Source organism: Berghia stephanieae, chromosome 1, assembly GCF_034508935.2.
Source record: "Berghia stephanieae isolate SIO BIC M18660-M18661 chromosome 1, UCSD_Bste_1.3, whole genome shotgun sequence".
NCBI classification, from domain to species: Eukaryota; Metazoa; Mollusca; class Gastropoda; order Nudibranchia; family Aeolidiidae; genus Berghia; species Berghia stephanieae.
Genome location: NC_088360.1, coordinates 8,738,046 through 8,763,498, shown reverse-complemented (window position 1 = coordinate 8,763,498; position 25,453 = coordinate 8,738,046). Strand labels below are relative to the sequence as shown.

The window sequence follows — 25,453 nt, the reverse complement described above, 5'->3', positions numbered from 1 at the left end:
AAAAACAAAACTCGGAGGAAAATGAAGTGTTGAATTGGAAGTGAATTATTCCATTCCTATAACGTTTATATCATTACGTTCGCACGCTTTTCATCTAAATAATCCTCCCCCCACCCCACCCCCAACCCTTTCCCCTCCATCTTCAAAAAGCACACACAGCACCAAGAAAGAAGAAAGAAGTAAAGAAGAAGAAGAAAAGAAAAGAAGAAGAAGAAGAAGAGAAGAAGAAGAAAAGAAGAAGAAAAAGAAGAAGAAAGAAGAAGAAGAAGAAGAAGAAGAAAAGAAAAGAAGAAGAAAGAAGAAAAGAAAGAAGAAGAAGAAGAAGAAAGAAGAAGAAGAAGAAGAAGAAGAAGAAGAAAGAAGAAGAAGAAGAAGAAGAAGAAAGAAGAAGAAAGAAGAAGAAAAGAAGAAGAAGAAGAAGAAAGAAGAAAAAGAAGAAGAAAGAAAGAAGAAGAAGAAGAGAGAAGAAGAAGAAGAAGAAGAAGAAGAAGAAGAAGAAGAAGAAGAAGAAGAAAGAAGAAGAAGAAGAAGAAGAAGAAGAAGAAGAAGAAGAAGAAAGAAGAAAAGAAGAAGAAGAAGAAGAAGAAGAAGAAGAAGAAGAAGAAGAAGAAGAAGAAGAAGAAGAAGAAGAAGAAGAAAAGAAGAAGAAGAAGAAGAAGAAGAAGAAGAAGAAGAAGAAGAAGAAGAAGAAGAAGAAGAAGAAGAAGAAGAAGAAAGAAGAAGAAAGAAAAGAAAAAAGAAAAAGAAGAAGAAGAAGAAGAAGAAGAAGAAGAAAGAAGAAGAAGAAGAAGAAGAAGAGAAGAAGAAGAAGAAGAAGAAGAAGAAGAAGAAGAAGAAGAAGAAAGAAGAAGAAGAAGAAGAAGAAGAAGAAGAAGAAGAAGAAGAAGAAGAAGAAGAAGAAGAAGAAGAAGAAGAAGAAGAAGAAGAAGAAGAAGAAGAAGAGAAGAAGAAGAAGAAGAAGAAGAAGAAGAAGAAGAAGAAGAAGAAGAAAGAAGAAGAAGAAGAAGAAGAAGAAGAAGAAGAAGAAAAGAAGAAGAAGAAGAAGAGAAGAAGAAGAAGAAGAAGAAAAGAGAAGAAGAAGAAGAAGAAGAAGAAGAAGAAGAAGAAGAGAAGAAGAAGAAGAAGAAGAAGAAGAAGAAGAAGAAGAAGAGAAGAAGAAGAAGAAGAAGAAGAAGAAGAAGAAGAAGAAGAAGAAGAAGAAGAAGAAGAAGAAGAAGAAGAAGAAGAAGAAAATAAAAGCATTGAAAAGGTTCACTTTGGGAGAAGATCGATGGCACCTTATGACTCCTATTAAAACAATACAAAGGATGAGTGCTGGCTCTCCATATCTCGACCCACAGTGGCGAAACGTTCCAGGGGAGTAGCCCGGTGGAAGATGTTTTAAAATAATTACATTTCAAAACATTAAATTGATGGCGGGAGGGGAGGGAGGAGAAGGAGGAGGAGGAGGAGGAGGAAGAGTCGAATAATAGAGTTCACGGAGTACGAAGGCCAGTAAATCATGAATCGATTTATTTATAATATTTGAGAGTTAGTGGCACGGGGAGGACGTCGCATGAAAGGGGAGATGAAAATTATTGATGCGGGTCGATGACGTAGTAGTCGCTTGTCGAAGCGAGCCGGTGGGTTGTTGTTAGGAAGATCAAAGGTTCAAATCCCCATAGAGACTTATGACTTTTGTTAAGACTTGACAGCGATTTTACACCAGAGTCACCCTAAGTCTTTGTTACTAATTAGCAAATGGATAAATGGTTCTGTTTATAAAAACAGAAGAACAAAAAAAGCACATAAAACAAACAAGTTAAAGAGCAAAGCCCAATGACGCCAAAAGAACATTGTAAATGTTGCTGCTCGAAGCTCGAAGAAATAAATAATAATCTGAAATGTAAGAATTCAATTTAATTACAAAAACAGATCAAGTGAACGTTTCGGGTTTCCCCTTTATCAACAAAACAGGATGAATGAAACACCACAGATGAATGAGATAATGTGGTTGTGGCGTAGTTAAGATGAGTAAACAAAACATTGGTTGGCAGGAAATAGTATGCTCCTTTGTAAGCTTTACATGATACAAGGTGTTCCAGCCCCACAGAAATCTTTAATATGTTAGGATGAGACACTGTACCTGTAACACGCTATTGCATTTTATCCCCAGACAGAGAAAATGCTGTTATCATCAAGATACTCATTTTACACCTGGGTGAGGTGATTGGAAAAAATGTGAGTAAAGAGAATAAAGAGTAAAGTAAAATGTGACTTGAGAGCTGTCGCGGGTAAGTGGAAGATGTTTTAAAATTTAATGTGCGGCTATTTGGCCTTGTGGTATGACACTCGCTTTCGGATCGGATGGTCCCGAGTTCCAGCCTCGCTCGGCGCATAGTTGTGTCCTTGGAAAAGGCTCTTTACTCACATTCTCTCACCGTATTCATATGTAAAATGAATACCTGGCCATTAACAGTGTTGTCTCTGTCGGAAAAAAGCTGTAATATCGTTTAACAGCCGTCATGTCCCGTTCTACATGTTACGTGTTGCTATTCGTCAGGGGCACTTTGTAAAGCGCTTTGAGCACGTTTAGTAGATATTGCGCTATATAGAAGCTCAAGTTCTTTTGTTTGTTTGTTTTAAAAAGTTTTATAGCCGATAAGAAAAGTAAATGGCTACATTAAGTCTCATAATGTCTCTGAAACAAGACAATTGCCATCGTTTACTTAAAACAGGGGACTCGCTTAAATTCTTAAAAAAAAAAAAACAAACAAAAAAAAAATAAAGTAAATAAACAACTTTTCAAACAGTTAATCTTCAAAACAATGGAATTAATGGGTTAAAAAATGATTGGACCAGAGCCAATATATTTCACTAAAAAGCAGAGTGATGAAGAGGTAAGTGAAAAATGTGATAAATATTGGTTGTGTTGAATGAAGAATGAACTCCAACAACCAATGAAGAGAGAGAGAGAGAGAGAGAGAGAGAGAGAGAGAGAGAGAGAGAGCTATGCGTCGGTGTTGGATAAAATGATGATAAATTGGTTTGTTGACAGATCAAGGATGGGTTAATAGTGAGAAATGGATGAATGAACGATCTTACAGTTATACGTTATTTGATTATAGCATAAAGATTGTTTAAAAACCGTGAGCATTCATATAGTGCAATAACCACTCAGCGTGCTCAACGCCTTACAAGGGGTCCCTTAGCCAACAGCAACACTTGACATATAGATAGAATGAAGTTGACTCACTCAAGCCTTTGTTATTGTATTTTGCCATCTGTGTTTATGAGTAATTCTCACTTAACTGTATTAACCAAACTATAAACGTTCAAGGTTACACCGAGTTTTGTGTGTTGATCCGTTATACTTCCGGATGGCAATGTTTTGAGCTTCTTAGCCAAGCGCATACAATCTATAGGACGAGACTGGCGCGTGTTTAGCGATATTACAATTTTTTGGACAGAAATAACAATGTTAGCGGTCAGGTACTCATTTTACACCCGAGTACGGTGAGATAATGTTAGTAAAGAGCCTTTTCAAAGGACTCAACTATAGGCTGCTCAAAGTGGAACTCGAACCCAGGACCTTCCGATTCCAAGGCGAGTGTCAGACCACAAATTTGTTTTACAATCACACCCATATAACCTTATCTGATCATTGTGGTGTTGAGCGTTCATAAAAAATTACTTATTATCCATTGGACAGGACAAACGTCTGTCATTCGCAAATACATTCCCCCATATCTAAGTCAGATCCTTCTACTCATTGACTGTTGGGTGGACAGGGGCATCCGAAATCAGTACCGGATTTGATCCGAATACAAATCTGTTTCTTTCTCATTCGTGTTAAATGCCCCATCGCATTGGAACACCCGTGTATGTACAATCATATTTGAAATGATAAATCAATTGGCTACGAAACTGATGTTGTAACAAATTTCAAAAGGTAAAGTAACTTACACTATGATTGATTATAATTGTAAATGACCCCCCCCCCCCAAAAAAAAAAAAAAAAAAAAATAAAAAATAAAAAAATAAATAAATAAAAATAAAAAAAAATAAAATAAAACAAGCAAAAAAACAAAATAAAAAAACAAACTAACAAAAAAAAAACCCCGAACCATATTTTAAATCTAGTCAAAAGGCGATAAAGACTTAGACATAGCGTCTTGGGGGGGGGGGGGGGGGGGGGGGGGGGGGGGAGGGGGGGAGGGGGAGGAGGAGTGGATGCGGGAGGCAGAGTGGAGTGGGGATAAAGGGGGGGGGGACTCTATATGAGAAGGAGGCAGGGTGGGTATGGAATAATAACACCGAAATTCTGTCCGCCTTTCCTACTCAGACTCCCACTTCGATTACTTCCCCCTTTCCTCTAGGAAATAAAAAGAAGAATAAAAAAATAAATAAAAAGAAGAATGAAAACAAAACCAACTCCATTTTCAGAACATTACCGGTCGTTCCATAATATTTTCAAGTATTTGAAGAGCAAAGACGGAAAGAAAAAAAAAAAGAAAAAAGAAAGACCTCGACACGACAAGAGGGAAACAGAGAAATTCTTAAAAACAAGGAATGTAAAAACAAAAACGAAAATAAAAAAAAACCCGAAACACGAGAAGAAGAAACTTTAAAAGACCTCCCATCCTTTCATCGGTTTCTTTGGTCTTTACCTGAGGCGGCCCGAAATCGATAGCGGCTTCCCCTCCTCCTGTCGTCGCCGGCGAGCAGGACAAAGGGGATGGGACTCGAGGAACAACCGTTGATACCTGAGCAAGCTGCCGGATCGATACGAACAACGCCCGTCTTTCGGTCTCAAATTCAGGGGCGTATCGGCGACCCTCCGGGCTAACTGGCTTTGTGGAGGTAGCATTACCATTATTATTATTATGATTATTACTATTATGATTGTTTCTCTGTTTTTTTTTGATTTAATTTGTTTCATATCAAATGTTTTTTTTTATATATAGAACGAGAGAATTGAGATGTTTATTTCCTAATACATGTTCATCTAAAAATAAAAATAAATAAAAGATATGATTTTACAATACAAATCCCTATTTTTTTAATGAAGTAAAAGTGTGACGTAATTATCAATTTGGCACGGAGAAGTCTGTGGTAATCCCCCCCCCCCTCCTCTCCCCCCGAACCACAGAATAGTTTTATTCGGATTACTATAAAATTACAACATTTTTGACTAAATTACATAATTCAGAATGGTTTATTGGTATGATTGTCACTCACTAATAATGTATGTAATGATTCGAAACTTCCATAGAATTTGTGAATTATTGTAAAGCATAATCTAATTTACAGATATGTCTCTAGAATTTTTAGATCATGAGACAACAGAAAGTGTATTGATTTTTTTTTTTAAAAATTAAATTTTAAAAAAAGACGTTTTCCTCATAAAAATAAATGCGACCGACGCTCCTGATTTGTAGGCACTGGGTGTCGAAGACAAAACTAACTCCTAAACACGGAGGGTAAAACAATACCTTTTAATCAAGGAAATCATACTCCCGCAATCCTTCGATTAGAAGCGCAAGAAAAGAAATGGAAAGGTGGGGAGGAGGAGTGGGGAGGGGGGGGGGGGTTTGCGACGCGGTGTGGTGAAAAAGAGGGGAGGGGGGAGCACATTACTTTGACAGAACAATGCGGCGTTCACTGAAACATTCTCATTATCGGCAAAACTGGTTTTTATATTTCATTTTGAAGTTTGTTTTTCTTTTTTTTTTTTTTTTTTTCTTTTTGTTTTTCAAACCGATTTCCTTGTAGGAGTTCATTTCAAATAAGGTTTATATATTTTGTTTGTTTGAACTGAGAGAAAGCGAGTTGCAAATTCGATATTATGTTTTGTATGAAAGTAAAAGGTTTCTTTAACATGTTTTTTTTTTTTGAGGGTGAATAAAGACGGTATCAATAATCAATAGAAACTATTTTATCAAGGAGATAAATAAATATAAAATATTTAGACAGAATCCCAACAAAGGATGCTAATGCTCAAAGAAACACGATGATGTTCACAATATTATAATGCGCTTTCTATCCGAAAAGAGTCAAATGCGCATTAACATAAGACTCACATTTTGGACTAATAATAATATTAATTAAACATCGACCTCAGACTAAGAGCCATGATATGGACCTGTAACGCATTACATTACAATGAATTAATTAGTTAACATAAACGTCTCGAGAGTAAAAAAAAAGCTAAGAAGGAATTTAAACATGTTCAGACATTATAAAGACTCTGATAACTGTTCTCACAATTTAAAAAACATGAGTCTGACAATTTCAGAGACCGAAAGCGTCGTGTACGTTTGGTATAATGATTTTGCTTCGAGAGCAAAGTCAACGCATTGGTAGATGATCTATATATGCTTCAAAAGTTTGCTATAAGGGAATTTTTTATAAATATTTTTAAGTAGAGGAATGCATTCAAATCTAATCAAACCAAAGCGACGAAGGTCGAGTGAATTCGGGAGGTATGAGAGATCGTTTTTTTTTGTTTTTTTTTGTAATATGTTTAGTGTTGTTAAGCATTTTTTGTTGCTTTACTTTTATGTTACTGTATTTCCCTATAATTATCATTTGCTTAACTATTTTTAGAAATGCATTAGTCTATACCAATACTCATGCAAATTTCCAGAAGTGGACAAATAAAGTCCATCTTTTCTTACCTTTTCTGGTCTTATTTCATCTTACTCTTGTGCCCATTGAACGTCACTTTGGTGTGTGTGTGTGTGTATGTGTGTGTGTGTGTGTGTGTGTGTATATATATATGTATGTATGTGCGTATGTTTGTGTGTGTGTGTGTGTGTGTGAGAGAGAGAGAGAGAGAGAGATCTGCTCTCATTGTATCATTCTATCACATATCTAGTAACGTGTTACATTTCTTATTAGAAAGGAAGTCCAGTCTGAAAAGTTATAGAACTCTAGTCTTGATCAAGTTTTTAAAAAGATTATTCATTTATTGGTGAGACTGAACTGGAATCTTCCTGGTCTGTATAATTCAATGTATATTTTATTGACAAGAGAAGCATATCTTCCCAGGATGTCCATCACTGGACCTGTGATTGATTGTGGCCTTGGTAAAGTTATGGCCTGACACTGACCAAAAAATGACGTCAAAATGCAAGTCAAAATGCCACAACAGAAAACAAATCGTGAGTTGTATTCAATCGTTCAACCAATGAAATAACTTGTTTCCATGAGCTCTACTAACGACAACTCACTAGGCGGTGCAAAAACCAAATAATGACGTCAAACTGCCAGTCTTTTGGGGTTTCAGTGTCACATTATAACAGAACAATGGGTACGGATATATCCGGCCGAGAGGGCATTGCGAAAAAAATAAAATAAAACAAGCGTCCAATCTAAAAAGCAGATAACAATGTTCACAGCCCGTTTTGTGTCTTTAAGATCTTTACAAAACTCCCGAGATCTGTGTGAAATAACTCTTGGACTATAGAGTTATCCACTCATCGCATTTGAAGTGCTAAACTATTCCACAATCGAATGTTTGAATTTTAGACAAAGAAGTTATTTCTGGCAATTTTCAAATACTACGCCTTAAGTGATGTAATGTATGCATGTGATTGTGTGTGTGAGAGTGTTTGTGTGTTTGTGAGATACACACAGACACACACACACATGCCTACACAAGAGAGAGAGAGAGAGAGAGAGAGAGAGAGAGAGAGACAGAGAGAGAGAAAGAGAAAGAAAGAAAGAAAGAAAGAGAGAGAGAGAGAGAGAGAGAGAGAGAGAGAGAGAGAGAGAGAGAGAGAGAGAGTGTATGTTATGTGTGTGAATTTATATTCGTTCACGTTCCAAGTTAATGGCATAAAACATTATTTTATATTTTATATTTAAGCAGACAAATTATTAAACGTGATTTTACAATTAAAAAAGGTAAATTTGTAAAAAAAAAAATCTAAGCCACAAAACAAGAACAAAAAATAATAAAATTTTAAAAAACAACATACACACACACACACACACACACACACAAACAAACAACCAATAAATAGTCACGTTAATCTCAATTTAACTAAGCCCAAAATAGCATAACATATGAAAACACCCCAAGCCTTAACAAATCAATTTCATAAATTATTTATTCCACATCGTGTCCTCTCGTCATTTCACCTATCTAAATCAGCTAAAATTGACAAACCTATTACTGTCCAAGATTTGAAACTTCAAGCGTATAGCTGTAGCGTCCTATTTGATTCATTATCGATGTGTTAATACATTACTAACATTATCATGTACCTTGTTTGTTACCGTGCTCTTAGAGATATTTTTAAACTGAAAAAACCGTTTGTAAACTGTATAAGTAATGGTAATGGGGATGACGAATGTTTGAAATGCCAAAATGCATGGCAACCAAAACAAAGACAAAACAAAACGAGACAACCTCATTTTCAACCAACTATGGAAAAACAAAGACAATAATCATTTAAAAAAAAAGACTTTTTTTTAAAGTAAAAAACATCTTAACTAATATTTACCCGAATCGACGTTAAGAGTGTGTTTAACTATTAATGATGTACATTCAATTTGTAATCAGGCGTCTATTTAGTTGTCCCCGAGAATTCCATCAACGTGTCGCTCCTGGAATCTAAGCTCAAAGTCTTCCATTGTCTTATCGTGGACATAGACCAACCACATTCTATAGAGGTATCGACCGTAATATGTAAAAATGCCCTTTTTTCTATTTTAGCCAGAAAATGTTTACTTCATATAGCAAAAGATTAAACTCACCAATACCTTGTTAATCCCCGCCCCTCCTTAAACCTGGGTCTTCTTTAAAAGGGAATATTGACGTATTTCAACTCTCATATTTATGAGCAATTTTCTTTTTGATTAGTTACTGCTCTCTAGATGAACTAAGCCAAATGCTTGGTAACCAAAATGAAAAAGGCCGTTTGTCAGGGAACGGCTAAATAGATATCTCATATTTCTAAATCTTCGATCATCAGTGTGACAATATTATGGTGCCAGTATCTTCCTGTCTCAGATTTGACGTCAATGAATATGAGGAACATTTTAGCTATTTCGTTGATGCGTCGACATTAATCAATGCTAATTTCAATGAGTCTAAACAGAAAAAAAATAACGCGGACGTCAAAGAAATTTACCACCCAAGATTTTAAAGAAGTCGGCTGATTACTCGTAACTTGATCGTTACATCTAGAGCATGCATTTTAGATTAATTTTCATTTTAAGATAGGTATGTTCTGTAGAAGTCCGGGGTGGGGGGTTGATACGATGGCTAAGTAGTAGGTACAGCATTACACTGTGCACTGGGTGAAATCTGCGTTATATAAAAACATTTTAGGCATTTCAGGTTTGTTTGCTTTTTAAAATTATGATTCTATCGGGGTCATCTCGATTGTGTTGTCTGGAGAATAACTATGGAAACACAATAGTCTTCTGAGGACGCTAGCTTTGTCTACATCGACCATCGATCAGACTCTCATCATGACACCATCCCTGGCATTGTGCTTTTTTTTCCTCCATGGGGTACTGTGTCCCACTAATAGGTAAAAGCAGGAACGCAGAGAAGGTTGATGACAAACTGCAAAGCAATGCCCATTGGGATAGGAATGCTGTTACAGACACCCAAAGAGTCGAGCCCGGTTATAGAAATTGTCTAACCGCCTCCATACCATCATGGGAGGCGATTATCGGGAACTGATTGATCAAAACAGAGAGGGAATACAAGGTAACCAGCAATTTCTCTGAGGGCAATGGACGGTGCCCCAAGTGTGAAAGCAAATCCTAACGACCCTTATACTTAGTTTCCATGACTTTGAAAGGGACGTAATTGCGAGATCGAGGTCGATTTGGTGGGAGCCGATACCGTGATTTTGTACCAGAAAGAGATATTGGGTTTAGGCCACTGTCTCAGACAGCCAGTTTGCATCGGTGGGAACGGATGACATCGCATTCTTGCACTCGTTGTGGAACAGTCCGGAGACTTTAGACCGTTTGGTGGAACATTGCACCGTGGCGCAGCAGCTGCCGGGCGGTTTCAATACGATTATAAATTATGGAAATGTTTTCATTTTTTTGCATTTTTTTTTTCAGATTGAATAGATCGTGATAATATTGTAACAATTAAAAGCAGCAGCTGCTGACCATAATATCCTCGGTGAGTTTTGTTGACATCATCATCACCATTACCATCATCATCATCATCATCATCATCATCATCATCATCATCATCATCATCATCATCACCATCATCATCCTCATCATCATCATCATCATCATCATCATCATCATCATCATCATCATCATCATCATCATCATCATCATCATCATCATCATCATCATCATCATCATCATCAAAAAGAATTCTAAGTCCTCATCACTCCTCACTAATAGTATTTCGATAATGAACACCACGATCTGAAGTAAAAGGAGCGCTCTTCACTTCACTCAACCACCACCAACATCACCACCACCATTACCTCAACCACTACAAGCACCGCAGCCATCTAATTTCCAAACAACCTCTGTCAAACTGCCACTCCCATTAAAATCTCTCCCTCCCCCCTCTTCCCTCCCCCCTTTCCATTCATCCACCCATAACCCCCCCCCCCCCCCATCCTTTCCCCAACCACACCACCCTTATGTTCCTTCTTTGCACACGACTACAACAATACATCCCCTGAAGGGGATGTCCATATTGATTCTCGCCCAGGCAAGATTTTCGCCCAGGTAATGCATTCAATACAGAGACAATAGCTGGAAGCGGCATCTCTCTTTTTTTCAGGAACCCTACCCGAGTTTGAAAAGAAAGGGATCAAGAAGAGGAAAACAGAAGAAGAAAAAAAATATATCACCGCTGACAGAATCAAACTTTGAAAACAAACTAAAAAAAAAAAAACAAACAAAAAAAAAAAAAACAAACAAACAGCAAAAGCAAAAAAAAAAAAAAAAAAAAAAAAAAAAAAAAAAAAAAAAAAAATGCTCCGCTTTGTTTGAATGTTGAACCGTTTCACCTATGAATAATAAATACCATGTGCCACAGACCGTTACAATCTTAAAATCTCTTTTGTTTTACTGGGCTTATGGCCTGCCCTTCTGAAACATAAGTTTGGGCCAGGCTTTTCATCCACGCTTCCTTTAACACAGGATATTGACGCACAGTTTAAACAATCCATAGAGAAAAGGACAGGTCGTTGTAGACGAATTGAAAGGAACAATCAAGACACATCGGAATTCTCCGATCTATAAAACAGTCTCCAGTGTATACGACCGCACTTTGAAGAAAAAAAACGCATTAATTTATTTTTCATTTTTGCCAGAATTTTTTTACCTCAAATATTGATAATTCAAAATAACGCCAAACTTTTTAAACTAATTTAATTCTGACTGGATTGAAGTCTCAGGCTTAAATTGTATTTGACAGTTGGAGGCAATTTTACTTCACCGATATTCAAAGAAAACTATTTCTGTCCAAAATTAAAAATATGCGATTTGTCTTTGTATGGTCGGTGAATGGATAGAACTTTAGCCTCTATTTAAATAAGCGAAATGTGGTTTCTAGACAATTTGACAGTTAAATATAAATAAAAAATGAACATTTATGTTACAGAGCATTTCAACCATGCACATAGCATCATTTATTTATCCAAATGCAGACAAAACTGACCCAAATTTTCATTTCAGACCGTACAGATCGTCTGTAAGGCAGATTTTGTAGTATTACACTTAAATTATCCGACACTACCAAATCAGCCAGGTATTCCGTCACTCATCCACATTTGACCAGCTTGCTGATCTCTCTCTCTCTCTCTCTCTCTCTCTCTCTCTTTCTCTCTCTCTCTCTTTCTCTCTCTCTCTCTCTCTCTCTCTCTCTTTTTTTTTCTCTCTCTCGCAGCCAGGCATAGGATGCCGTGTCAGTTGGATCCCAAGTTTGGCTCTGACAACCCGACATCTTTATTCTCTGTTTTCATCTGGCACTTCTCCTTACCCTTTATTTCTCATCATCATTGATACAAGTGCCCGCTCCACCCTTTTTCTGAATGAGCGTAAAGAGCCTCAACAAGCCAAGAACACAATAACTTTATCGGACTATCATTTTGAGATCATGGACACCCATCCATTTTCTGATTATACTCAACATAGCTTGAATATCCTTAGATACAAGGCACTGTTGAGCCACCGACACCACGGGTTAAAATTTAGCCTCCATTATAAAAGCGATTGACAGTTCTCTCGTTGATCTATTTTAATTCAAATGCCATACTTATTTAACTCTCCGTTCAGATCCATATATACGTTTCATCTATCATTTCTCTCTCACTCCTCGTATGACATTCACTGGCTTTAAAAATGTTTTCTAATAGTATTTCAATTTGAGAATAATGATGATGATGATGATGGTGATGATGATGATGATGATGATGATAATAATTATCATCATCATCATCATCATCATGATAATAATTATCATCATCATCATCATCATCATCATCATCATCATCATCATCATCATCATCATCATCATCATCATCGTGGTCTCCTTTGACCTTGTCCCTGATGTCATCATCATCATCATCATCATCATTATAATCGACAACATTATCATCTTGATACCATTATTAACGTTTACCTCCAGTCCCAGCAATTTCATAACCCTGACAAAACATTGTCTTAAATAATCTCATTTTTTCCCCTAGCCTAAAACATCGACAATTCCTCGTTCTAACTACTTTGGCATCAAAGCAATCACAATAATTTAAAAGCTTGAAAACTCCCTGCATAACACTTCTCTCCTGCTACCCCCCCCCCCCCCCCCCCCTTTTTTTTTTTTTCTCCTCGCCCTTCAAACATCCCCTCTCCCCTTCCCACCCCATTAAAGGTTTTTAATCCTCTCTCTTCCTACCTCTCCACCGCTCCACCCGTCCCCAACATCAACAAAGAATCAAGTCACAGGAATTGAAAAGACAGAAAGCGTTCAATAAAGATTTAAAAAGGAACGATAATTCAAAACGTCAAGGTGTAGAACTCTTCTCTTGTGAAGTTTACGGGGGTAGCAGTTTAAAAAGACTTCATAATGAAGAGAAAAAAAAGGCTTTGTGAACTTTTTATAAACAAAGACACACAAGTCAATACATGAGCCGGATAGGGGACGATGAAAAAAATAGTTGAATGATTGTTAAGTTAAAAAATAATGTGAGTTCTGTTTTGAATCGGACAATCCGGTGAGTCAGTTGTCTTCGGGTGTGAACCGGCGCCGCACAATCAGCGCACGAGCAAATTAACGGAAAACTGTTCTCTCAAATGTCATGGTCGACACTAAGATCTCTCGCGTTTGTTGTTGACAGATTAAACGCGAACAGTTGGAAGAGAAAATGATTTTCAAAATTGATTGTGCATTAAATTAATAATAACACGACCTTTGTTCTCAAAAAGTAAAATAAAAAAAAAAAAAAAGCAAAAAAAAAAGCACGGCGACTCTCTATCTGTACATACCAATAGTGTAAATAGTATGCAGATGACGTCACTCAGGCCTTTGTTATTGTTTTTGCCATCCGCGTTTGTGAGTTGTTCTCACTACACTGTATTAACCAGACTATAAAAGTTCATGGTTACACAGAGTTTGTGTGTTGGTCCGTTATACTTCCGGATGGCAATGTTGTGAACTCCTTGGCCAAGCGCATTCTATCTATATTTCTCTCATTGCTAAAAGACTTGCCAAGTTTAACTGATACGTCGAAACAGAACTGTCTGCATATTGCCTTCTATGCGCTTATTTACTAAGGCAACTCACGTCTTTGTTGAGAACTCAAGGTAGAACGCATTTGACCTTATTCCTACCTTCGTGGTTTGAGCACTTTTGGCGCTTTGCTTTTGGAAGCATTAGATCCCTGCTGCACTGATGGGACGTACTGCGTCGAAACAGTATGTACTGCATATTGCATTATATATTATATTTATATAAAACTTATAAAAACAAAAAACATAAAAGAATAGTGCTTAACTTTATAGATTTAATAATAGTAATAATAGTAATATTAATAATAATAATAATAATAATAATAATAATAATAATAATAATAATAATAATAATAATAATACTAATACTACTACTACTACTACTAATAATAATAATAATAATAATAATAACAACAATAATACTGATGATAATGATGATGATGATGATGATGATGATGAGATGATGATAATAATAAAATAATAATAATAATATCTTTATCTCTCGCCCCTCCGCTCCTCCTCCTCTTCTCTCTCTCTCTCTCTCTCTCTCTCTCTCTCTCTCGCTCTATCCCTCTCTCTCTCTCTCTCTCTCTCTTTATATATATATATATATATATATATATATATATATATATATATATATATTCATATATATATATATATATATATATATATATATATATATACATATATATATATATATATATATATATATATATATATATATATATATATATAGCGCACCTGCTTTACATAAGAGTTAAGCGGGTTTTAATTCATACAATAATCAAACAGTTGTACTTACTGTGAGGGGTTCCAATCCCATTCTCATTCGTTTGGCGTTTTGACTCTCGTTCTCACAGGCTGTAGCTAGAAGGCTTTCTGCTGCCGCTGATGTCAGGTGGGGTGGTGTTGGTCTTAACTGGAAATACAATGCATGGAAGTCATGGTCACCGTCATCATCATCATCATCATCATCATCATCATCATCATCATCATCATCACCACCACCACCTGCGCCACAACCAACACCATCATCACTATCAGCTAATTTTAAATACTGAGATTTTGAATAAATAACCCCCCCAGAGTGGACTGAATCAAAATAACCCCCGATACCACATTTATTAACACCCCCCCCCACCCACCCACCTCGCATTTGCACACATTTCAACCAGTACTTGTTAATTAAAGTAGCGAATTCTCTACTACATGAGCTATAGGAACTCCCGATAAATGCTGTAGCTAACCATAAATTTCAACGAAATGTAATGCGGAAAATTTCAAATTTCAACAGGTTGATTCCAATTTTCACCAACATTGGTGAAAAAATAAGAAATACCCCCCCCCCCCCCCCCCCCTTCAAAGGAAACAGCCCCCCCCCCCCCAATCAAAGGAAACAACCCCCCCCCCCCTCCCCCCCAAAAAAAAAAACAAAAAAAAATAAATAAACAAACAGCAACAAAAAATCCCCAAAACAATAAACAAAAACCAACTTTGTAGTATTTAAAAATAATATTTGCTGTTGATAATCTTTTATCACTTCTAATTACTCTTAGGAGTACGGTCGTAGATTTAACATTGTGACAATATTGAAAATTATTAACATTAAGAGGTCCTTAATGCATTAAAAAAAAAAAAGATCAGTCTTTCGGACATTTAATTTAATTTATCATCTTTGCGTTTACAAAAAAACAAAAAAAACCAAAAAAAAACCAACTAATTATAATAAGTTAACAACCAAATGTTTTATTCATCTAAATAATTCACTGTTCAACCTACAGGTTCCCATCCGTTATGATCCTTTGATCTGCGCATGCGTCGACATGACTTGAGGTAGGTTCTGATCCGTTTCCGGGATCTTTCGTGGAATTCTGGGAATTGTCTGTCACAGGCCTCCAAGATGGCCTGTACTTTGTCTTTGGGTTGTTTTGAAATGGGGACCATTCGATCCAAGTTTTCGTCTACAAACAATCTTACGAACATCTGAACAAATGGAATAATTATTTAATTTAAAATAGATTTTGTGATCAAGCATAAACTACAAATGATTGAGACAATTGTTTATATATGTGTGGTATAAACAACTTTTAAAGGTTGTATAATGAAAACAGACTTGTATCAGCTACAATTGTAATTCAAGAGTTACCAGTAAACAAAACCTTCAAAATGAAAATGTTGTGCACTTAAGGAAGATTTCAAATATTTCACAATACTTAACGCTCATCATGATTCATTCATTAAGATACGAAGCTAATTAGAAACATATTTTAATATCGTGAGGCACCCTTTTCACTATAGACATGCGGTAAATAGATATCAAAATAATGGGAATTCAGCATTTTGTAATCTGATTGGTTTCGTAAAAGTAAAAGTAGGACAATGAGTGGTGATTCGCTAAAAGTAAAATCTACATGAACGTTTGTAAACGTATCGTGTGCAGTAAAAGCTCGACCATTCTGCAGTACTCTAACAAAATGAAAAAAAAAAAAAAAAATTTTGACCATTTTGGCCAGATAATTCGTCTTTCAGATACCAATCGATCAAAATGGCGCTCATCTTGCCAACAACTCTCAATACGATTCAATAGTCTGATGAAACGGCGGCCATCGTGGTTCTAAACAAAGAAAATCAGTACTTATTATTCTTCATGCCGTATAGAACTTTTCATATGTCTTGTGATCAGAATGTATAAAAATCAAAACATGATCATATTTGTAATGTTTTTCTCCTTTAGATACGCTTTTATGCTCTTCGGAGAAATATTTCATAAGGGCGTCCGCCATTGTTCCGATAGTTTAGAGCCAGTTACTAAGTTACCATGCGTAATTTCAAGGAAAGTGATGTCATGACTGTTGAAGCCTATTCTGAGACTTCCTTGAACTCGCAGATTTTGAGAATTTGTGAGGAGATGAAGGTAATTTTAATCAATTGACGGACACGTTTTCAACCATTTTCTTTTTAAAAACGTGTTTTGTTTTGTATTGTTTGTTTTAATAGCGCATTGCGACATACTACCATGGCGGACTCCATCAAAATACCACGGAAACGTTCGGCCAGACACATTTTACTGTATTTGTTGATAGATCAAAATCACCCCGAATCTGTCATAAAGTCTTAATTCTGAAACTTTGATCACTTAGATTTAAGACAAAACACTTCTACATCATGTATCAATATAGATTTAGATGACCTCCCCCCCCTATATATATATATATATATATATATATATATATATATATATATATATATATATATATATATAACGTAAAGTTAAGTTATGAAAGGCGTTATGTGATTTGAAACATTTATTAATGAAATATATCCTTGATGCCTGCCTGCGGTTAAAAAAAAAAACAACAAAAAAAAAAAAACAATTAAAAAAAAACAAACAAATATAAGGACAAAAAACTCACGCATACACAAAGGAAAAAAACTCAACAAATAAACCAAAAAAAAAAAACCCCACAAAAAAAAACAAGCGAAAAAATAAAACAAAAACAAAAAAGAACAAACAATCAAACAAACAAAAACAACTCACAGAGCTGAGATATAAATTCAATAAAATTTACACCGATTCAATAATGTCCAATGATGTCATACTTTTATAAGCACACATTAAAATTTCTTCTTTAAGACATATCTAGACCTAGATAGTTTCATTTGTTTAAAGAGAAATTAAATGTAAACATGTATAGTTTCCAAATCGGAGTTCTTACATTAAACGACTTGAGTCGTTCAGGATCAATATTATGCCCCACTGGCATTCTCTCATCATCGTCGTTATCATCATCGTCGTCATCATCTTTCCCTTCACTTGTTTTTGTCATGGCGCTCTGATACCAGAAAAGAAAAACAACACACACAATGTTGGGTCAACTTTAATAACAATTATTAACACCACCTATACAACCCCACAACAACCACCACTATCAGATCATTATCATCATCATCATCATCAGCATCATCATCATCATCATCATCATCATCATCATCATCATCATCATCAGCATAATCATCAACATCATCAACATCATCATCATCATCATCATCATCACCATCATCATCATCATCATCATCATCATCATCATCATCATCATCAACATCGTCATCATCATCATCATCTTCATCGTCACAATGATTGCCATCATTAGCAGAAGCAATGACGAAAACACCATCTCCATTGTCGTCTTTGCCATTATCATCCTCTTTATTTTAATTTCAATTAAACTTACATATTGTTTTAATCTACTCAACATCAGCAATACATTCCCGTCACATATCTATCTCTTCCACCGACTATCTTTGAAGAGTCTACATTCAAACCTACTATATATCATTCAGAAAATACTGCTATTTTTTATTTGTCATTTATTTATTGGGTGAAAAAGGAAAGAACTTGTTATCTTTGCCTTATTTAACAATACCTTGTGTTTTATAAAGTTTAGTTTTATCGTTTTGGTTCCAATATGGACAGTAGATTGAAAGTCGATATTAACTCATTTTCCATTTAGATGTGACGTAACGGGTTTTAACTCCCATCCTCACATCATCCATCAACTCAAGTGGACAAACATCAATCATATATTCCAAATATCAAATATCAACAATAATATTATACTTACGTCACCACTTTCACTGCTCGCCCTCCTCTTCCTCTCATTGTGACTTTTGCCTTCTATCAGCTTCCCAGAAATGGGCGATGCCTTCCTGGAGTTGAGGTCGATGGGAGACTCTGATGCTCTGATCTCCAGGTCTGAACACGGAGGAGAGGCTTTTCGGGATGACATATCGTGGGGCTCTTCAAGAACCGAGTCTGGAATTAGACAGAAAAAGAAATACATTTATAGTATCCATTAACAACTAAGAACATTCATCAATAGCATTTCCACAGGCACAAGATGATCAAAACACTTCAAAATGTTTCAGTTATTTCCCCCATTAGGCCACATAGAAATAAAGTTTACAAAGCCTCCAGTTAGGTGTCATTACTGTGATATACCTATGGTCAAATACTCATTCATACCGGTGTCGAGTGATATAATGCTGGCAAGGTCCTTTACCAAAGGACACAACACCCAGGTCAGAGTTTTGTAAGACATCTGGTCTCTGACCACGCTCAACATTGCTTGTTTTTGTCACGGAACGAGCCATTACATCGCTGAACCATCGTCACAACATAAGAACAAACTTGTTGGAGAAACGACTCATGTGATCATACTCATTCCGTTGTGTAATTTGAATATCTGGGAAAGCATCTTACAAAAAATTTAAATGGAGTGGAAAATTAGTTGAGTTAGAGCAATTAGATTGTACGATAAAATGTGAATAAATATATTTTTGTTTATCAATCCCGACGAAAAATATTTCCTTCTTGAAAAAGTGTAGTCATCCCTCAAAATGAGTACTGTGGTTAATGTATTGTTTATGAAACAAATGAATATGAATATAAATAGATATGTGAAACCGAAAAGAAAATTTTCAAGACTTCACCATGCGCAACACCTCTCGCAAAGCTTTTGTTATTCCTACTTCTTATTCCCCATCAGATCTTATGGATAAAAATAGTATTATGTACACGCAAAGCAAACTTCCTTCCTAGCGCCTTTTTTTTGTTTTATTTTTTTTTGTTTTTGTTTGTTTTGTTGTTTTTTTTTGTTTTGTTTTGCTGCTTTTTTTAACAATTCTTTTTGCATACCAGAATCTATCTAGATATTAGGGCAAAGGTGTGTAATGTAATTTACAAAATAATAAACACGACGGTGGGGCTAGAGTTTTGAAATCAAATGTCAAGCTTGTGAATTGACTTGCTCTGCATCGTTTAAATTTGTTACTATACAAGACACCGTATACTCGGCAATCGATATCAATGCAAAGACTATTTGTATTTAATATCATATTTTTTATATTGGGATTGAAAACCCCCATTTTAATTCAAGTATTCATCGGTTAAGACGGTCCCGAACGTGGTCAAAATTGTCCAAACATATGATACTCGAGACTTCTTTTATAAATTTTGGATTTGGAAAGGTTTGACTAATTTGACAATCTTGACAGTCATTTTATGAAGGTTTGAAATCTTTTGGGGGTAAACATCACAATACAAAATAAATATACAAAACAATGCCCTACACAAACAAAACATTACCGACACTGATTGTCTATGACTTTGGAAATACAAGGTACTCGCAACCAATTTGGAATCAAATTCCCATGTCATACCGTCCATATTACCTGTTAAGTTCAGGTACTTTCGTTGTACATAAAATTGTCATAACACTTGCACGATCCATCTCTATCAATTCATGGCATTGGGTAGTATACGAGAGAGAGGGAGAGAGAGAGAGAGAGAGAGAGAGAGAGAAAAAGAGAGAGAGAGTATTATATATATATATATATATATATATATATATATGTGTGTGTGTGTGTGTGTGTGTGTGTGGTTGTGTATGTGTGAGAAAAGATAATAGGGTAGGTAGATTATATATATATATATATATATATATATATATATATATATAAAGAGAGAGAGAGAGAGAGAGAGAGAGAGAGAGAGAGAGAGAGATAGAGAGAGAGAGAGAGAGAGAGAGAGAGAGAGAGAGAGAATAAATAAGAAACAATACGTTCTTAGTTTAATTTCTAGTTGTTTTAGTCAATTTAGAGGAACGAATTAGGAACAAGGGACATTGATCTATAGAGGCGAGCTACAAGCAAAACAGTCAACGCAATTTATATGAGGTAGCACCCCGCCCCTTTCCAACCCACCCCCGTTTCAAACCCCCTTCCCCAGAAAAGAAAAGAATAACAGAGGAAAAGCATCGAGGTTCCCTCAGAACAAGACATCACCAAGCACTTGGTCAGAGCGTAGCCACCGTTAACTTATAGCCTGACACTGACCCAAAAAATGACGTCAAAAGACAAGTCTTTGGCCACAAACGAAAACAAATCGTGATTTGTATTCAGTAGTTCAACCAATGGAATCACTTGTTTCCTTAAGCTCTACTAACGACAACTCACTAGACGCTGCACTAACCTTAAAAAGGACGTCAAAGTATAAGTCCTATTGGGTTCTAGTGTCAGGCTATAAGTTAACGATGGCTACAGTCAAAGAAGAAGTACAGCATGACGACATCTAAATCCAGTCATACATCCAAGTTATTCAGTTAAAAACCGTTCTTTTTTCTGGCACTGCTCATAATCTAGTTTCGATTATTCCAGCCAAAGTAGACAACCAGGGGAGGCAGAAATACATTGTGTGTCTTCAGGGAAATGGCTGACCAGGGAATTGGGAGACCCTCTTCTGAATCCAACTGACCATCCGCCCCCCAATTCCGTTATCGCCCTTCACACCCCCTCACAGGAATTCCAGCCACCTCCCCCCCCCCCTCCCACCTCTATTCCATCACACCCTCTACTACAACAGCATCAACTACCCTCACCAACATCACAACCCCCACCCCCTTCAAACTTTATCCTCCTGATCTCTTCCTCCTCCTCCTCCTCCTTCTCCTCCTCCTCCTCCTCGTCCTCCTCTTTCTCTACCACCACCACCACCACCACCACCACCACCACCACCACCACCACCCCCTTCAATAAGTACCCAAAAATCCACCCCCATAGCAATAAGGAATGGTAGTCAAGAAAGAATGAATACCCCTGTCTTGTGTGTGTGTGTGTGTGTGTGTGTGTGTGTGATCGACAACGTATATCTTATATACTATGTGATGTATGCGAATGAACGTGAATGTGTGTGTAGGTGTGTGAATGAGAGAGTTTATGTGTGTGTGCGTGAGTGCCTCTAGCCTTGTGTGTGAGAGTGAGCTTAAGTCTGCTGACATCGGCACGGAGAGGGTCAGATCGATACACCGCCTTTACGTCTGCTCCCCTTCCCTTCTGCCAGAATGAAGGCATGGGGCCACAGCTGACACCCCTTTCCAGCGAAACAGCGACAAAACTCCCATTTTCCCATTTTGGTCAGAATTATTTTTTTTTTAACTTAAAATTATCGACGGATTAAGCCAGCCCTCAATATGTCACAAATCCTAAAGCTGAGACCTCATTCTTAAGCTTTCTATTAAAGAAATTTTGAAAAGTTAAAGGTCATCGTTATTTTTAGATTTTTAAGGTAAATTTGTCTTGCCAAAAATGTATAAGAAAAACGTTTTGTCAATGTAAGGCGGTATCTGGAAATGTGGTGGAGGAAATTTGGGAATAACAAGTGGCCATCGAACCGGAGGGTCGTGGAGAAGGCCGGGGAAAGGAAGGGCGGTGGACGCTGGGGATAGCTGTGGTCGCCATTGATGCCACTGCCATAAGGTTGCTTATTAAGCACAGAGTGAAATTGCTACTATCAGCATTTAAAATTTGTGAAAAATTGTGAATGAAACAGTGCTGTCGTATAATGTTGGCAGTCTCAGGTTAAAAACATTCTGACAACTGTGGGTCATCTCAATATCTCAAATTATTATAAATAAAAATGTATTCTTGCCAACGTCAATACAATTATATTTGAACAAAATAATGCTGTTCCTAAACTATCATGCTATTTCATTTATTTTATAAGTTGTCAGCATTTAAGTTATCAAGACCCTCTGAGACTGTCACAGACTAATTTAAATGAAAAATATAAAGCTTGAGAATAGCACAAATATGTTAATATTTGGCTCCAGTCAACAGTGACTCCCATACAACGATTCTCTCAATTTAGACTCTGAATCTATTGACATAATTTAATAAAATAACCCAGTTTAATTTAGTGAAAGAGAAAAATAGGTCACGACTCATTTCATCCTACAATTAGCCGGTATTTGACATTTTACATACAAAACATTTCTCAGGACGCGCATCTGCTACGGTGAAAATAAACGACAGTAAATCGGAATGTTAACAGTTCAAAACAGCCATTTAAAAACTACTAACTGCTAGTTTACTCAATATTATTCGTGTAATGACATAACAACTGTTTGCATTTTGGCAAGAAGGCCTTTACTTCATAATAATAATAATAATAATAATAATAATAAATAATAATAAAATAATGATAATAATATAATAATAATAATAATAATAATAATAACAATAACAACAATAATAATAATAATAATAAATAATAATAATAATAATAATAATAATAATAATAATAATAATAGATGATGATGATGAATAATATGATGATGATGATGATGATGATGATGATGATGAATGATAGATGATGATGATGATGATGATGATGATGAATGATGATGATGATGATGATGATGATGATGATATAGATGATGATGATGATGATGATGATGATGATGATGATGATGATGATGATGATGATGATGATGATGATGATAGATGATGATGATGATGATAGATGATGATGATGATGATGATGATGATGATGATGATGATGATGATGATAATATAATGATGATGATGATGATGATGATAATAATGATGATGATGATGATGATGATGATGGTGATGATGATGGTGATGATGATGATAATACTGATGATGATGATGATGATGATGATGATGATGATGATGATGATGATGATAATAATAATGATGATGATGATGATGATGATGATGATGATGATGATAATAATACTAATAATGATGAAGATATTATATTGTTATATTCTTAACTTGTCCAAAGTCTCGTGTTTAAGGCCTTTTGGTGGTCCCCATTTATATTGATATTGAAATATCTTTTTCAAGATAAACTGCAAACAAACTAAAAAAATGTTTTGTCTTTTTAGAAAGCATGATTTGCTCAATGAATACAACTTAAGCTCAAAGGTAAACTCCATAAAAAAAATGATTTTATGAAAAGCACAATTCCAGTATAAATGACAAAATATGGTCTTCTTTTTATGCAGCTTAGTGTAGTGGCTAGTCACTCTGTTTTGTGCCTATATTTATTTATATTATGTCCCAGGTAATTTTTATTTGGTTACTATGGATACACTGGTCATGATATTCACAACTTTTGAAGAGTTGTTCGCTCAGCTATTAAGATCCGTTCGATCGGATTCTACTGTGTCCAAATCATAATATGTGACCCACCGACACAAAACGGTACTGTGTCGGGACGGTTTGGTTGAAAAAAATTGAATTCATAGCTAGAAATATGTTCGTTTTTTTTGGTTTTTTTTTTTTTTTTTTTTTTGTTTTATTAAGAGTAAAAAGGGGGAAAATGTCACATTCAGATAGATCATTTTATCTTTTGATGCGACTTTTCGTCTTTAACCCAACGTAGGCGTTGAGGCATTGGATCGCATTTGTCATTAATAACATAAAGACTTTAAAAAAAATAAATTTATTAATGTAAGGATACCATAGACAAGGCATTTAATGTGTTCTTGGTATCATAGTGTATCCCATTGCCGGATCTCTCTCTCTCTCTCTCTCTCTCTCTCTCTCTCTCTCTCTCTCTCTCTCTCTCTCTCTCTCTCTCTCTATCTATCTATCTATCTATCTATCTATCTATCTATCTATCTCTATCTCTGTGTATGTGTGTGCGTGCGTGTGTGTGTGTGTGTTTGTGTGTGTGCATGTGTGTGTGTGCCCCTATCTCTTACTCATTCTAAGAAAAATTACGAATATTTACGTTTCCGTGGTTTTACCAAACTTATTGAGCATATTATAATCACACCTTAAGCTGAATTAAATTCCATTGTTGCAATCTCCTGTATTTTTTTTTAGGAAGGGGTGGGGGGTCTCAATATACACGTTGGGAGAGCAATCGACTTACGTGTAAAGGGACATACAGTCGATCCTAGGTGCAGTGAGATTTATATTATCGATCCATCATTCATTGAGTAGCTGACTCTTTTAGATTTGTCCGAAAGTACTTTGTGATAAAATGGCATCCTATCCAAAGAGTAGCAATCAGTTGTTACTATCATGTTTACGCCACAGAAACCGGGATAAATTATGGCTCAATGAGACTTTTGGCTCTAAGAGACTTCTTTTCGCGACTTTATATATATATATATATATATATATATATATATATATATATAATATAAATACATATATATATATTATATAATATATATATATATATATATTATATATATATATATATATATATATATATATATATATATATATATATATATCCTATCTAATAATGGATATATATCTTATCAACGATCATAATTTGATAATGGAATATTTTATCCAATTAAATTAAAATCACAATAATATAATTTTTTGAATACGACAACAAGTGGATAATAAAAGAAAAACAGAAAACAGGAAAAACAAGCAAAAAATCAAACGAATGCATTTCCTGCTGTATTGAGAGAAATGAGTTGCCAACATTTACCACACAACGAAACCAAATCAACTGCTATCGAAAATCGTTTACCTTGGTAACGGAAGTAAACTACGTCGTTGATTGGATTTAAAAAATGGTAGTCTTTGATATTCTCCAAACTATCCTAAAATAATATATCGATTGTGGCTTTTGCTTAAAAAAAAAACAAACGAAAAAAGACAAAATATGACTGACCTTAACAAATTAGACGTGTACTCAGATGTGTCACATTTTCTTATCGATAAGGTTTGTGTGTAACGTAAGGTTTGTGTGTAACGTAAGGTTTGTGTGTAACGTAAGGTTTGTGTGTAACGTATTACTCACCCTGAATTTAACAATAACTATACTTTATGAAAGTCGAATGGAGAATGGTGAACACAGGTGTAACAATAAATGACCACACAGATATTTAATAAATTG

General features: G+C 35.6%; 1 protein-coding gene across 3 annotated transcripts in view; it reads right to left on the bottom strand.

Moving 5' to 3' along the window:
• The window catches only part of LOC144967325 (nucleolar protein 4-like), a 99,001-nt gene that overhangs the window by 11,083 nt on the left and 62,465 nt on the right, over nt 1-25,453 (bottom strand). For all 3 annotated transcript variants that reach the window (XM_078904414.1, XM_078904422.1, XM_078904430.1), the window contains 4 exons: nt 18,342-18,532; nt 17,436-17,552; nt 15,499-15,702; nt 14,522-14,638 (listed from right to left, as the gene is read on the bottom strand). In XM_078904414.1, the coding sequence (XP_078760540.1) occupies nt 14,522-14,638; nt 15,499-15,702; nt 17,436-17,552; nt 18,342-18,532 (629 nt within the window). The remainder of the gene's footprint in view (nt 1-14,521; nt 14,639-15,498; nt 15,703-17,435; nt 17,553-18,341; nt 18,533-25,453) is intronic.